This window comes from Lathamus discolor, chromosome 3, assembly GCF_037157495.1.
Source record: "Lathamus discolor isolate bLatDis1 chromosome 3, bLatDis1.hap1, whole genome shotgun sequence".
In the NCBI taxonomy this organism is placed as follows: domain Eukaryota; kingdom Metazoa; phylum Chordata; class Aves; order Psittaciformes; family Psittacidae; genus Lathamus; species Lathamus discolor.
Genome location: NC_088886.1, coordinates 5,798,733 through 5,815,150, shown reverse-complemented (window position 1 = coordinate 5,815,150; position 16,418 = coordinate 5,798,733). Strand labels below are relative to the sequence as shown.

The 16,418-nt window shown below is 43.7% G+C and overlaps 2 protein-coding genes across 9 annotated transcripts in view; one reads left to right on the top strand and one right to left on the bottom strand.

Annotated features, from left to right (window-relative positions):
• Window positions 1-9,197, top strand: part of PRKAA2 (protein kinase AMP-activated catalytic subunit alpha 2) — a 27,106-nt gene extending 17,909 nt beyond the window's left edge. For 2 of the 4 annotated variants that reach the window (XM_065673254.1, XM_065673253.1), the window contains 2 exons: window positions 846-972; window positions 1,225-5,457. In XM_065673254.1, the coding sequence (XP_065529326.1) occupies window positions 846-972; window positions 1,225-1,463 (366 nt within the window). In that variant the 3' untranslated portion in view covers window positions 1,464-5,457. Of the gene's footprint in view, window positions 1-845; window positions 973-1,224; window positions 5,458-9,019 lie in introns of those variants that run through there. The other 2 variants (XR_010611378.1, XR_010611377.1) reach the window with 2 other exon arrangements.
• Window positions 9,122-16,418, bottom strand: part of FYB2 (FYN binding protein 2) — a 24,196-nt gene continuing 16,899 nt past the window's right edge. For 2 of the 5 annotated variants that reach the window (XM_065673247.1, XM_065673246.1), the window contains exons 13-20: window positions 15,820-15,903; window positions 14,506-14,534; window positions 13,689-13,749; window positions 13,034-13,126; window positions 10,827-10,911; window positions 10,371-10,527; window positions 10,176-10,209; window positions 9,122-9,730 (exon numbers count right to left, since the gene is read on the bottom strand). In XM_065673247.1, coding sequence (XP_065529319.1) covers window positions 9,583-9,730; window positions 10,176-10,209; window positions 10,371-10,527; window positions 10,827-10,911; window positions 13,034-13,126; window positions 13,689-13,749; window positions 14,506-14,534; window positions 15,820-15,903 — 691 coding nt within the window. In that variant the 3' untranslated portion in view covers window positions 9,122-9,582. Of the gene's footprint in view, window positions 9,731-10,175; window positions 10,528-10,826; window positions 10,912-13,033; window positions 13,127-13,688; window positions 13,750-14,505; window positions 14,535-15,819; window positions 15,904-16,418 lie in introns of all 5 variants that reach the window. The other 3 variants (XM_065673249.1, XM_065673248.1, XR_010611376.1) reach the window with 3 other exon arrangements.

Below are 16,418 nucleotides of genomic sequence, written 5' to 3'. Positions count from 1 at the left end.
ATCTCCTGCTTATTTTTAATGTTACATATCTAAAAGCCAAGTAGCACCCAGAAACCTGATTTCACTGCACCAGCCAGGAGATGGACTGCCTTCAGATGCATATACCCGAACTATTCTATGATTCTGTATGTGTGTGCCAGCCAGACATTTGTTAGTTGCATGGTTTTACAGAGTGAACAAACCTGATGTATTTCTGGTACAGCTTCACAAACCAAGTCAGCCCAACGTCTTTATGTGGGCAGTGGAGCTTATTTTGTATGAGAAGGTTTCACAATAATCTTTCCCACCCTAAGAATAACTTCAGATGTGACTCTTCATCAAAATAGCTTTTCCATCCGTGCAATTGCTTCGTAATTATAGCGCAGAGAAGGTCTCATTGCAAATGAGGTGCAGCAGATTGTGGGGTGGGAAGCGGCAAGAGAAAATCCACAGCTCAAGGCTGATTCGTGAACACTGAATTTAGCTGCGCTGATGGGAGAAGTTGCTCCCCCCAGATGCCCGGCTGGTTTCATGGGCAAGGGCCTCATATGTGGGTCCATGAGTGGACTTTTTGGCTTATATAGCCATTGCTGCTGGTGAAGGAAACATCAGTTTGGTGGCTGACAGATGGGTCAAAGCAGCTTCATCTGCCAGCAGCTGGTGAATCATAGCCCTGTGAAGCATCTTTCTTAGAATAGGAGCAAATAGGATATGAAACCATTTGTTTAATTTTGTAGGCATTGTTCTTTCTAGAAACTGTGTTTTTCCTCAGAAAATGTCTTGCTAGTGCTTAGAAGAACATAAGGGCAGAAACGTTCTGCTTTCTATCTCGAGTCTCACTCCCAAAAGCATGTTTCTCACTGCAGGTAGTGAACTCCTACCATCTCAGAGTGCGCCGCAAGAACCCGGTGACAGGCAATTATGTGAAGATGAGCCTGCAGCTCTACCAGGTTGACAACCGCAGCTATCTCTTGGATTTCAAAAGCATCGATGGTAAGTGGGAAATGGTGCAACACGAGATGTAAAACACATAAAATGGCCAATTTTTAAGCTAATAATAATAATAATAACAATAATAATAATAATTCTTTGTATTTTGAAATGTTTATGCAGCTACTTCAAGTCAGTGAAAGCCCTTTTCATCCATTTGCTTCCACTACCGTTACTAGTTCCATACCAAACACACATTGCAGATGCCAAACTAATGCCTGTCTTTGTTTGCTCTTTCTATTTTGAACACTGAAGATGATGTGATGGAGCAGAGGTCTGGCTCATCCACGCCGCAGCGTTCCTGCTCTGCTGCTGGCTTGCACCGGCCAAGGCTGAGCATTGATGCTGCTGCAGCCACTGAGTGCCAGTCACTGATGGGCTCCCTGAGTGGCTCCTTTGTGGGCAGCATCCCCTCGGTGACACCGCGCCTGGGCAGCCACACCATGGACTTCTTCGAGATGTGCGCCAGCCTCATCATGGCCCTGGCTCGCTGATGAGTGGCACCGAGGCACCGGTCCCTCCGCACACGGTACTGCACTGTGAGGATCTGGTCTGACTTGTCCGTTCCTTGTTTTTTCTGCTTCGTTCCTCCTCCTCCACCCCTCACCGCTCCACAGACTGTGACACAGACCCAATTCCAGACCCAGAACATACTCCCCTCTAACAAGGCACTGAGGAAATCAAGAACAGCTTCATTTCATTCACGATACCGTGGTGAAATGTATCCAATATCCCTTTTTTTCCTGGTGAACCGAATGGGAAATATTGTCATGACTGTAAAGTAGCAAATGTATCACTGAGGTTTTGGAACACACATCCCCTCTGGTTCGTCCCGAGTTAACTGAGCGCTGGCCAAGCCTTCCGAGATATAGGCAGCATGTGATGAGATTGATGTTGTGTCCCCTTTGCTGTGCAGAGCAGGGGCAGGATGCGCTGAGCCAGATCAGAAGGGTCAACCAGGAGCTACAAGAAATAGAGTGGAGGGGTAGTGAAGCAGCTCTGCAGCATTCACACCTGGGTGCCAGCAGACTGCCAGCCTCTGGTAACGCTTTCCTCCTAAAACTAGCAGCTGCTTAGATGCTTCTGCACTAGTGCAATACGCCATGCCCTGTTTTTTTCCCCCATGCTAAAGATGGGAAGGTGGGATTTGCAAAGGTCCTGTTGAAAACCTGCCATGGAAAATCCTCCAAGTGTCAATTCTTTACAGAGGAATGCCCCTGAAGATGCTTTGTTTCTTCTCACAAGAGCCCCAGATGTCACTGACCTGCTCACCACATTCAGATGCGAAGGCTGATTGCCTTTTAACCAGCCCTTAATCATCACGCCCAGCCAACATGTTCAACTCTCCCTCGCCACACCACCAGTTCCAGGGCCTGAATCTCAAGCAGGAGTCCAATGAGCCACCAACATGGACAGCAAGATGCTGATGACCCACCTGAAAACCCAGCACTTTGCCCACACTTCACCCAAGGGTGGGGATCCAGGTGAGATCGAGCAGCATCATACAGCTCCGGAGCACTTACCCCTCACCTTTCCCATGGGAAGCCTTCGCCTGTTGTCACCATCCTAGAACCGCTGCCAATCTGCCTTCCTTCCCTCCCTGCTCACTGCTTCACGCTGCTGGAGGCTTGCTTTTCATGCTGAAGGGCTCTCCCATCCTGCTGCTGCTCACCAGACTGTGACCTTCACCACGCCACTGATAAGGCAGGGATATCTGAATCCAGAGTTTTACTCTTTCTTTACTACTGGTTACCTGAAGGATAGGGTTTTCTTTTTTAAGACAAACTACAGGGATTTTTAAGGTTAAATTCTTGGTATTCAAGGGTAAGCTCTAATGCATGTATGACTACTTTGTGTAAAAGTATTCTTATTTTTCGATTACCTAGGTTTAATTTCATGGGCCTCTGCTTGGCTTTGCTATGGTATTTGATTACATTTACTTGATTTCAAAGAAAGATAACGGTCTCATCAGTCAAGGAGAAATTGCTTTATGAAAACTTTGCCAGAAATATCCAGGGACAAACACACACATGTTTATTTTCTTCTCTTTTTGGGGTTTTGTTTTAAGAAACAAAGCAAAGGGGAACTTTTGTGGGTGCCGGGTATGTGGTCATTCAACTTACTTAACTTAAAAAACTTTAATCCATCTTTTTGATAGTTTCTTATGACCCATCAAGGGGTTTTGCCAGGTGTTTTTTTTTTGTACAGTTGCACTTTAATTTATACTTTCTGCATGTTTCTATGGGAAGCAAGGAAGGGAATGACACATTAAGCCTTTTGTACTCATCATTTTAGGTAACGAAGACAAATACGGGATATTTTTGCCATCTACTGGCAGTTAAATGGACGTTTTCAGCTTAATGTCCCTTTTTCTTTCCTTAAGAAACACAAAATTGCCTTACTTTTGTTACAGATTACACTTGGATTCTCACTAAACGTGACTTTACAGGTCCGATTCTTCCAGAAGCCGCACAAAGTAGAAAGCTTCTAAATAGTTTTGCTGTTCTTGTCTGCTAAATCCAGCACAGCAGTGGTTGGATTATAAACCCAGCAGCAGAACACTTTTGTTTTTAGAAGAAATACTGGAAATATTTGTAGTACTCCTAGGTTTTGTAATGATCTTTTTATTACATGATCATTATTGAATAAATACTCTGGGGTGGAGGATGGCTTTGGTTACTGTGCCTGGTGGCTATCAATCAGATGATGCATGTCTCCAGTGCCGTAGTGTGAGCAGGTCAGACCTGGTGAGGATGGAGAATCTAGACTCCTGCATGCAAAAAACACCCCACCCCAGAACCAAAGCCGAGCAGCACACCCAGGTCTTTAGCAGCTTTCAGATCAGTGCTGAGACATGAGCAAATGCTGAGTAAACAGCCCTGAATGGTTTTGGGTACTGGAGATAAGCCCCTTTGGAAAAGAGCAGGAGAAGGCAGCTGAGCAGCCACAGGGACGGACATTCATTTCCATCCAGGAAACAGCTATGAGTGTCCATACCCCAGCTATGGAATGTGTTTGAGATGTAAAAGTGTTTTTGAATCATCACTTGCAACTGAGCATCTTGCCAAGTTGCTTGTCCTGGAAACATCTGTAGCCCGGTTGATAAGGGGCTGGTGCAGATTATATTAGATATGATCTGTGGTTCAGAAGCATGTAGATGTACAGATGTCTTGCCTTAAAATGACACTTGTCCTCTGGGATTTCCTACCCAGCAGAACTAATAGTATTAAACAGCAGCAAATGCTCTTGGGAGGATATATTTGCTTCCTGGAGGTGGGTGGGATTTCGAGGTGGTAAAATAAGCCCTTGTGGCACTTGGCATCTTCTCAGACCCATGCAAACATAAACTCATATATGCATCTGCAAAACCAGTCCTGCCTAGAAGGCAAGACGAATGGCTCAGTTTTCCATATGGAGAGACACAAAGAGAGATGAAGCAACTTTCCTGCTTGATGTCAGCAGAGGCAGTGGAGTGAGTAGGACTGATGAAAGTACCTCTTTGATGAACCCATTGATTGAACCGTCCATTGCAGCCTTACCCAAATCCACACTGCATATTGCAATGTTCTGAGAAGTTTCACTCTTTCTTTTTTCCTTTAATAGTGTATTCATTTTACCTTCAGATAAGCTGTTTTCTGGTTCCTAGCTGCAAAGAAGCTGCTGACCTCCAGTTATATTTTTCCAGAGGAAAAGGTGAACTTTTACACTGTTATACTGTGGTCAGGTTTGGTTTTTGGGTTAATGCTGGTACATGCATGTGCATCGGGAAAAGCAGGGAAGACATATCTGAATTACAGAAACTTGAATTACTCCAAGTGCAATTCTTCAAAAGCCTCTGGACAGCTGTGCTTTGCAAGCCACAAACTCACCCAAACTTCGCTTCAGCCCAAAGGGGAGAGAGACAAAATGCAAAGGATATAGAGGTCAGAATAGGTTCCAGCATTAACCTCCAGCTCCTGGGTGAGTTAATTCAGAAATAGCTTGTATTGTATTAGTTGGAAAACATATATATGTATGCATATATAATATGTACATATATATATATTTAAAAATGTGGTTAGCATCCCTGTCAGTGGTCTCTCAGTTTTATTTGCCCAGCAGTGTAGGTGTGTGCCCTGGATACCTGCCATCGCACACACTAATCTGAGCATGTGAGAGGGCCTGGAGAAAAGGGATGGTATTTTTACACCCTCTTCTAGGTAAAGCCCATGAGTAGCTTAGCTGACCCCATCGGACCCAACACAGCCTTGTCCGGGAAAGGGAGTAGAGGAGCCATGAGCATCCTGCCCTTCCACACTCCCCGGCCAAACCTATGGGGTTTGGGGCACTATTATCAGGAGTCAAAGCTTAGCAGGTAAAGGCAGAGGGATGTTTATTTCTTCTTAACAGCTCAGAAATGCATCTTCAGTGTGTGTCCAATTGAGCATTTCATAAGGTGTGTACAAGCACAGGGGTATATATACAGGCAGTGTTGTAAAAAAATAAGCAAGTGGTATATATACAGGCAGTGTTGTAAAAAACTAAGCAAGTGGTCGGTATCTGTTGTATATACGTTTCTTTGTGTGACTATGACGCCATTCGTATTGGAATAGATGAAGTTTGAACAAAATAACCATTCTGTCTACTCCTGTTCATTTTACTGCTCTTTACCATCAGTCATCTTGTGTGCACCCAATAGAGAAGGAAGAGAGACCTATACACAGTATGTGAAATCGTGCCTTCAACATACATTAGGACTGCTGGAAGTTGCAGCTTTATTTCACGAGGTGCACAGATTCCCCCATCTTATGCAGAATCCCACCGGTGAGACATGCAGGCCATGTTTCTGAATACTTGAAGTACCATTTGTTATGCAGTTATTTGGCTTCACCCTTTTACTAGCTGGGGGAAGAAGACTGACACATCCATCCCTTTGGATGAGCCAAACAAATCCTTGTTCCAGCTCCTGCAGTATTTTACAGGAAAGTTTTAGGATCTGTTTTTATTTCAGGTGTATACCTACTAGAGTCACTTTTCTCAAGATCTCACTTTGATACGGGCTTTCCATTTAGTGCTTTCCTTTGGCTTCCTTTTATATTCTTCTTCATCATTCACTTAGAAGAAAAGCAACAGCTTCCTGTAATTGTGAATTCCCAGCCTGCCTCTTGGACACCGAGGTACCTAACTCCTATGCCTGAGAGGTGAACTGGTTTTCAGAATTCCCACATTACACCTACTGATGAAGCACTGACTTTTGCAGATAGCAAACCTGGTATTACATGTATTCAACGCACATATCCTTGCTCGTTTTGATCACCAGAATTAGGAGAACTGGACGGTAAATCAGAGCTCTAGTTGCAAAGTATGAGCACACTTCTGCTGTTAGAAAAAGTCTGTTTTCAACAAAAGCATTGAAACTCCTGCTGAAGCTGCCTTATTTAAAAATCAGTTTATTTGTAAGACTCATCTCCTTTTATTTCAAGTTTTGAAATAGTTTATTTATCCTCATCTCACAAAGCTGTGAAGTAGATACTGTAGACCTGGTACTATTTATTCTTGTTGCCGAAAGCATGTTCATGTGTTCTGTATCATGTTATATTCACGTGTTTTGTACCTCAATGCATTTGTGGGGTTTGTTTTTTCTTTCAGAGCACAAAGCAAAACTGAATCCCAGGATAACTGTAGTGTCCATGGCCCAGCATCTTTGGGCAAACAAACCTCAGCTCTAAGAGAGAGGTGAACCAGACTATTGCAATTTTTGGTTTGTACTATAAGGAGTATTTATGATTTATAGTATGTATTTATGGTTATTTTTTGGTTAAAATACTGAACTTTAAAAAGCTCTAAGAATCCCTTCAAACATATCTTTAATGTGAAGCACACACAAAAAACAGAGCTCTACAAATACCCCATCCTTCTTGGTATTTTCTATTTTGTCAGCTGATGGACTGGAGAAGGTTTGGGTTTCAGATGAATTGTTTCAGTACTTTCTGGAGTGAGCTTTTGGGTACAGTTCAGTTTTGTCCTTTGTGCAAGTGTGCATTAGAATAATCACAATGAAGCCTTTTACCTCCCATTTATGGTGTGGAAAGTGTTTCTCGGTGTACTGCACTGCATGTGATTGATAGCTGTCTCCATGGTTGACATTTGCACTTTAATAAACTCAGAGATGAAAAGAGGCAAAAGCAACAAATCCTTAAAACTTACTTATTGTACAGCCCCTTTTTGGCTTGGCTGGTAGTTTTCCTCTGGAGATGATGCTCCCAGCACATCTGATCTGCGGGACCATGGATGCCCCCAGGGCTTGGGAGGGGCAAAGGGGCAGGAAAGGGTATTAAAATACATACATGAATAACATAAAGAGCTTCCCCATCCCAAAATACACACCAGGAGCCAAGCCCAAAGGTTTTCTACTGTATTAACAAGCATCAAGCAGAGCTGATGGTCCTGTGCCGACTCCAATCTCGACTCCTTATGCAGAAGCATGGAAAGAAGCATTTTAAAGGTACTGTGCAAAAATAACCTCTCATTGCAGGCAAGGTGCTTGGGGGAGAATTTTGGGACTTAGTTCTTACGTACTTGTGATGCAGTGGGATGTAAATACGGTTAAAGCATTGGATTTCTAGTGAGTGCTCCAGTTCCATCCCTATCCACACTCTCCTTTTACGCAATTTATGTGAGACAGAATTGGCTTCTGAGAAATTTCAGCTCTCCCTCAGATTCAGCAAGTCACAACTGTTATCACGGTGATTTCCATTTTGAGAAGAAACCGAGAGGAACAGCGTTTTAAATTCATATGAGAATTATTTTAAGTTCTGATGTGTTAAGGATGTACCAGCAAGGCTATAAAAGAAAAAAGGAAGAGTTTAATTTCCTGACTGGTATCTTACAATCTTAATATAGCCAGTCTGTGGTTTAATTGAGGAAATCTAAGTTGCTATATCTAAAGCAGTTTTGTATTGTCTTGAGTCATCCCATACCAAGCGCTTTCCTTCTGTGCATGCATTGGACTCTGTCCATGAAGGAAAAGAGTTATACATGCATTGCAAAGCATCCTCACATGGAGTCAGCTGCCAGCGCTAGTGCAGAGGTTTGTGTTTTGCATCTAGTTGGGTTGCAACCCCACAAGGACTGTGTGTAATTGCAGCGGGAGCGGGGCCCGATCACGTATATCACAGGATATTTGGGGAGGTTTCTCTTTTTTTTTTAAATTATTTTAGAAAAGAGAATCTTAAGTAATTTCCTTAGGAGACTAAAAAGAACTTGCACACGTGGCCAATACATGATTTGCCTGTAGCTCTCACAGAGCGTGTGATTAATAGACTTCAAGAGCTGTGGGATGGGGAGGAGGATGAGGAAGGAGTCAAGGAAGGGAGGTGGTTTCTTCACAGGATCAATCCTAAACATGCCATGGAAAAAAGCATCCCCCCAGGTAAACTGTCTCCACAACTTCCATCATCAGTACAACTACCAGCAAAGGTGAAGGACACAGAGCACGTCCCAGCCTGCTCGGGAGCCAAACACGCACTTCAGCTCCCCGACCTCTCCATCTCCTCTAGAGAAGTCTAAATATTTGGGCTGGCAAGGCTGCAAAGCTGCGCATGCTTACAGGGGCTTGCTTTATTTATTTTCTTATTGCAAGGATGGATGCAGGCCAATGCACTTAATAGTAACCACATGGTAAAATAAATAAGAATGCCTGTATAGACTTAAAAGTAAATGTTCAATATTTGCTCTGGGTTTTTTTTTTTCTGATGTCTTCTATGCCAGCTTTGAAATGGCCGTATGGCAAACAGCACTTTTATTTTGCTGGGTTTTCTTAAGCCTGGAACATTTAATAATTTCTAATTAAACCAGCTACATTTTTAGGATATTTATGAGCAAACTGATATGGGCTCTTACAATGCGCTGGGGAGGGGCAAAAGCTGTACACTAAAGTCATGTTTAAGGGTTTTTTTTCTGCCAAAGTCATTTAAAAACCCCTATCCACGTTCTTCTTGCTTTAGAGAAGGTACCCACTGGATACACTGAGGAGAAGCCATTAGCAATTTATATTTCTCTTCACATTTAGGAGCATTTTACTTCAAATAAGCAATCATCCTGCAGCCCCACAGCGGAGAAGAGCCCGAACACAGGAGCAACTGTTGGGTAACTGCCTGCTGCTGTGAGGCGCTGGGAGCCAGAAGTCAGCCTTTACATATCTGGGATGCCAAAGTTAGCTTACAAAAATAAAGTAAATTTGGACTGAATGCTTTATTTACTCTTTTTTCATGTTTTTTGGAGAGAAATGAGTCAAGTTCTCCTCCATTTCGTATATTTAACACAACATGAGTGGTATGGTACATACTTCTTGTCCCAATACCTTTGTCAAGACCAAAGCCAGTTCAAATTTATATGGTTTGTTTGTTAAAGAGCGAATCTTTGGGGAATTCTTGCAATTCTAACACCTAAACCAGAGAGTAATGAGATGGAGCAACTCAACTGCAAATGTAGGAACGTTACGGCTATTTCAGAGCGGACCAACAAGATACTCCACAAAGTGGGAACTACAGAACATAACTAACGTTGAGATAATCCATGAAGATGCGTGTGCTCTAAATAACAGGCAAAAAAGGAAAATCTCTTGCACATTAATCAGTGTAAAAGTGTAAAAAATAAAGCTTTATTTACACGTGCATCACCACTCCACAGCTGATCAATGTGGGGTCTCATGGACACAGGAAGCACAAAAAGACCTTCAGGGATGCTCCTGGGAGAGCAGCTCTCAGTTAGCAGTATCTGTCTCAAGAAAAAAAGAAAGTTTCACAACAGTGGGCACCTGGGCCATACAGGAGGTTCATTTGTATCAATTATGCATGAGCATGCAAGGAAATGATACTGCAGCAGGGAATTTAAGGGGGTGTTTTGGCAAGGCAATGCACACCCCGTGGCCCATGTTTGCAGCAGATGTGGATTAATATGGCATATCTGAAGGCAAGTCAAGAATCTCCGATTTAAAAGAGTCATGACTGGATGGGGGTTTTTTTAGCTGCAGTTGGACTGGAAACCCATATAACAGCAAAACAGCAGCCTAAAACTGGAAATACTTCTTTAATATTTAATACTGGCTGCTTACATTAACCTTCCCCTGCCTTCAGAAGTTTTAGGTACATTTCCCCAGCTCTCGGATATCTATACACAGGAAGGAGAAGAAAATATGCATCATAATAAATAAAATCTGAGTTTACCTGAAGTTCAAGTGCTCCACTAGAACATACCCGTCTGAGAGGGGGGGAAAGAGAAGGAAATTAGTAAACTCCTGAGCAAAGAAAGTCACAGTGGCGAAGCACAAAGACTGTACTGTTGCTTGTGAAGCCGATTTGCCCCTCAGACCAGGACTTCAGTGACCACCCGTGCCAGAGGCTCACATCTGGAGCACTTACATCTGCCCTCTGAATTGCGGCAAATCACTGCATTGCCCTCTGTGACATCTATAACTTCTAGCTGTTCTCCAGCTGTGACTGGGAGATCAACTCTTCTCTGACTGGAGACTGAGCACTCAGCAGTGGCTGTGCTGATGACATTGATCTCCTTATCATACTGTAAAAAAGAAATACAACCACAAGTTACTATACACTCAGTGCAATGTCCTTAAGGGCAGTGGGGAGGGATGGAGAAAAGACTTTCCAGGATGGGTTGTGAGGCTCTGGGGCTGAAGAGAGGGAGAAAACCCCAGCAACATTCCTGATGAAGATCCCAGGCTAGAGGAGAAGGTGACCAGTCAGTGGGACATCTCCCCCAGCATAGCTAAGGACCAGCTTTCCACCATGCATCTTTTAAACGTGAGATGTAGCTGCTTTCCTCCTCTGACACAATTATTTCTCTAAAAAGACACATACCATAAATGTTTCTCTAAAAGACTTCTCTTCTTTTCCCATCTTCTTGCTTTTTTCCGCACTGCTTTTCTTGACTTTGAAGATATTTCTGCATCAAGAGAAACACACACACACACACCACTTAGCTCCATCTAATAACCACTGGCACACTGGCAAATGAACTCCAGAGCCCAACAACTCCAGCCTTGTCTGCAATGAACTCTTGGAAGAGCAAAGCACACCATTCACATTGCTATTTTCCAGGAGAGGATGAACATAGCACTCGAGTCTGTTGGGGAGCAGAACTTGAGCCATTTTGTATCTCCATTAGGAATAACTATTTGCTCTGTAAGCAGCATGGGAACAAATAAACCATCAAGTGTTTCAAATCAAACGTATTTTTATAGAAGTCAACAATTCACTTCTCCCCCAGCAATTTGTCTCCTCCTGGTTTTATTTATATCCAAACATAAAGGGTCCCCAGATAACTCTCATCCTGAGTCATTTATGGAAGTGGGGTTTGATACAGCCCTCCAGATTTGTGTCGCTTTTTTAGCACATGGAGGAGCAAGTCACCCAAGCAGACATTTATATGGCATTGTAAAGTGAAAAACAACCTCTTATAACCGGCTTAAAGGAAGCAATTGCCATTCATGCTGAGGCATTCCCTGGACATGGACGTCCCGCTCTTTCTGGTTTGTACATGAATTTCCAGCTATGACATTCATTTTAAAACTGAGAGAAAAAAAGAACCCCAATGAACCAAACGAAAACCACCAAGTTACAATGAATTATCATAGAAAAGTATCATAGAATAGTTAGGGTTGGAAAGGACCTCAAGATCATCCAGTTCCAACCCCCCTGCCATAGGCAGGGACACCTCACACTAAACCAGGTCACCTAAGGCTTCATCCAGCCTGGCCTTGAACACTGGCAGGGATGGAGCACTCACAACTTCCCTGGGCAACCCATTCCAGTGCCTCACCACCCTCACAGTAAAGAATTTCCTCCTTAGATCCAATCTAAACTTCCCCTGTTTAAGTTTTAACCCATTACCCCTTGTCCTGTCACTACAGTCCCTGATGGAGAGTCCCTCCCCAGCATCCCTATAGGCCCCCTTCAGGTACTGGAAGGCTGCTATGAGATCTCCACGCAGCCTTCTCTTCTCCAGGCTGAACAGCCCCAACTTCCTCAGCCTATCTTCATACAGGAGATGCTCCAGTCCCCTAATGATCCTCGTGGCCTCCTCTGGACTTGTTCCAACAGTCCCCTTTGGGTGGCCTTCACACACTTAAAATGAAGAGGAGGGGAAATAAGAGCTGAAATTAGGAACTTTCAGGGTGTGAAGAGATTTCTCCTTGGCAGGCTCAGCCTGCAGGTCCTGCCACCTTTAAGGAATGGATGAAAATGCATTGACTTCCTGATAGTCCGTAAAATCATACACATGGCTCTGCACAACAGAAGTGGTGTTTGTACCCCATGGAGTTGCTCTGTGGTAAGAACCTGGAAAACAGAGCTCTGATTTGCATTGGTTTGAAGTCCCAGGTATTGGGTCATGAAAAAGCTCATTGCAGACATGAGAAAGCTCATTGCAAATACCCATTTTTCTGATTTAAAAGGGAAATGAAAACTCCTACTTCCATGCACATTTTTGTTTTCAGCACTGGTAAGAAAAGGTTGTATTTTTGCTTTTATGCACAAATGCTACAGCAACAGCCTATAAACAGCCATAAACCCAACTGGAAGAAGAAGACCCAAGAAATCACTACTTTAAAATAAGGGCAAGAGGAACACACAGGCAATTACTACGTTGTGTACAGGGCTTCTAAACACAGTGCGCTTGCCAAAATAGGAATAGCTGATCATGGAGATCAAATACTTAATCAAGGCACAATTAGAGAAGCAATGGGACAGAGCATGGCAGAAAAGCAGATGAATATATAGCAAGTAACACCTTTTTGTTTCAGCTAAGTGGGAGACATGATAGAACTTCAGGATAAGACCCCCAGGGTATCCCCCACTTGCAAACAGCTCAGATCATAGAGTTTGTTTTGGCCTCGAGATGCTGTCTGCAAAGTCTCTTGAAAGCTGGATTCAAAGGGAAAGGACCCTGGAGCAGCAGCCAACACAAAACGTCTGTGCAATCCGGGACAACCCACTCCAGCAGACAACTCAAGAGACAGAGGTACAGAGAGAGACAATGTGGGAAAACACAGAATAGAAATCAAGACCTTTCCGCATCGCCGCTGCTTTTCCTTTGGTCCTTATCCTCTTTCGCCATCAGAAATTTTGGCATCCAGGGTTTGTACTTGTCATCCTTCTCTCTGGGAAAAGGGGAAAGAGCCACAGAGAAATTCAAGTGTTTTCCCAGCAGACCATGTCCCCCCTTCCCAAACCCATGTACCTACAAAGTCATGATTTTTCTCTCTGTCTCCCCCCCCATAACCACCACTGAAACACAAACACTTGCTGTGATTTATACCAGCACGCACTGCTGCCACAATCATCTGGCAGCAAGACATCAAGACATGCTGTTCCTATTAAAAGCAATTTTTCTGACAAGGAACTTGCCAGGACGGGGCTGATTATGAGGTCTGGGAGCTGGAGTTTTCCTTCCTTAGCAAAACTACCTGAATTTTCACATGTTTCACGGAGCAGCTCTCTCTTTTTCATGTCTCTGGCACTGAGTAGGTAACACTGAAGAACCATTCTGTGGGATGCTACTTGCCAAATCAAACACACATGGAGAGGGCACCTGGAATTTCTCCAGAGGACTGAGTCCCAACCAGCTCATGACCCTCAGTGGCTTGCAGTACCACAGGCTCCCCAGGGCAAAGGACCATCTTCTTGCCCAAGACCATCCTCAGGAGTGGGCACTGTCCTCACCTTGGCTCTCTCTGCCCCACCTCGACATCATCATACACCATGTCCTCCTGGGAAACAGCCCCTGTCAACCAAAAAGCAGCAAAGCAAGTTAATATTAGATGTCATCCTGAGCCAAGTACTCAAAGCCATGTATTGCAGGGGAAAATTGGGCTGCTGCTAGTTGCTCAAACCCAAAGGGTCTAAAGCAAAGGAAAAGGAAGATCCGCAGGGCTCCAAAACCTCAGGGCTCCAAAACTTATGCTGGATCAAAACTCCAGCATAAGGCAGGATGCTTGGGTTTGTTAGTTGTCTCTATGGACAATTTTCAAGATGGGTCTGGCCATCCAGATCCAACAGGAGCAGCAGCTTCACCCTGTAGTCAGCCCAGGCAGAGTTTCCATCCTGAGCAGCTTCTCAAGCTTGATTAGTGGGACAGGTTTTGTGCCCACCCCCGTTTACACAGGCATGAACTTGACCCTCCACCAGGCAGCAATAAGCAGTTTTATAGGGAGCTGCTGGAGTGCCACTGGCTGTTAAACACCACTGCCAGCCTAGAAGCAGTGGCTCAGCATGGACCAATTCACACACTGCCTTCCTAAATATATACAAATCTACAGGAGGAATCCTCCTCTTCAACAAGAAAACACTCAAAAGTGAGCAAAAAAACCCACCCTCAAGAGAAGCACAAATCTCTATCAAGTCTTCAACATTAACACTGCCACATTACATGATTTTCAGAGAGGCACGATGCATTAAGGTTGATTTTCCATTGTGCAATACATTTGCCTCTTCAAACACAAGCACAAATCCCCAGGAGTCAGATATGTACGTTGCTTACCTAAATTTGGTACCGAAATGGAAAACAACCTGTGGATAGAAAGAGGCTTTTAGGAATGAGTCTGCACATCACCATCACCCCAAAGTCATGAGCACCAGCTCTCTGCTGAAGATGTATTTGCTAGAAACACATCCTTTGCTAAGTAAGCAGCAACTCCATCCTTCGTGTTCATCAGGCAGGTTAGGAGAGGTCTACATTGCACGCAAAGAACAATCCAAATCAGCAAAAGTAACCTCCTCCTTCCCACCTCTGCACCCCTTTCCGATAGCTGGAGGGTTGATGGGCAGCTGGCAACTGTACTTAGCAGTAATTCCCACCCTGTAGTCTGCCAATAACATGGGTTGCCCAGGAATTTAAATGTGACTATAACTGTAGATAACTAGATGCTTACTGGAGCTTTAAGGGTTCTTTGTGACATGAAACCTGGTGGCTCTTTCAATGGAAATATATGCTGCAGTAATGCAGGAAAGAGCCACTGACATGGCAGAGCATCTAGTGTGAAAAGGATTTTAAGCAAAACAAACCTTCCTCATATAAAAGAGGAAAGGATTAATCCAGAATTCCCAAAGAAATCAGAAAAAGTAGCGTTTCCTAGACTTCCGGCACTGCACACAAGATGAAGCACATGCTGGCAGCAGTGAAGGATGGGTTCTGCAGGCAGCCACTCTGTACTGGAGGAAAAGGCAGTTTCCATGGAACCTTAACTAGCGTTTTGAACACTAGAGTACCCCAAAGGGCACTACAGGAAGTTATACAGTATCCTCTATCCTTACTTTTTAGACTAAAGACTCAATAATAAACCTCTTCAGCAGATGCTGTTGCCAGCTTGACTTTAAATTGTGCTTAGAATAAAAACTCAACCCTTGACAGCCACATCAGCAAGACTTTGCCTAATCCTGGTCCACAGATCCAGGCAGCAGGTAGCACATTTCTATGTTCCCTTGGGTATTTGCACCATGTTGAGGTATCAGAAAGGTACCAAAGGCAGCAGAAAGCCTATGAAAGCTTGGACATTACTGTAGGGCCAGCTCCTGTAGATTCCTGATGCCAGAGACTTTGGAGAAGCTGCTCAGATGGACCATTGGCCAACAGAGAATCATGGAGTCATAGATTGGTTAGGGTTGGAAGGGACCTTAAAGATCATCTCGTTCCATCTGCCATTGCAGCTCCTATTGAGTAGGCAGAAGCACTTTGGGCATAACCTTCCCAACAAAGCTGTACTCCTTACTCCTAGACCTCCTCCTCTCAAATGATTGCAAATATTAATGCTCAGGTTTGGAGGGGGAAGGGGTGGGACAACCAGCATTTTCTTACTTTAAGTTTTCCTTGAACCTGGTATTCTTCAGCTTCAACTTTTCTATCTTAAACAAGTTTCCAAATCTCTTTTGTTTTTTTGTTCTGTCCAAAAGAGAAACAGATTTCAAATTAAAGAGGCACCAAATGCTGAAGTATGCGAGAGTTGCAATACTTGCTGCTCCAGAGATCTTGAAGCAGATAAAGGCAGGTCAGCAGACCTTAGCTCAGCATTAGGTTTTAAACCTTAACAGCATCATACGGATGAATGATGGATTCAGTGGGATGAGCACCAACACAGCAAAAGATGCTTAGTTATAAAATCCAAGCTCAAACCTTTGCTTAGATTTAAACTTTGCAACTGAAGGTGTCATTCTCTGACCGAACAACTACAGAATGGTCCAGGTTTATTTGGAGTAATAATAAATAATAAATAAATAAATATGGGGTAATAATAAATAATAATAAATGCCTGTCTCTGCCACCCTTCATCACACATTTCTGTTGTGTACGCTCTTGAGAAGGACTTTCCACTACACACACTTCTCTTTGTAGCTTACAGGGGGTTGCACAGCTACAACACAGCAATTTCCTAATGAAGTATCTGCGACCAACCAAGA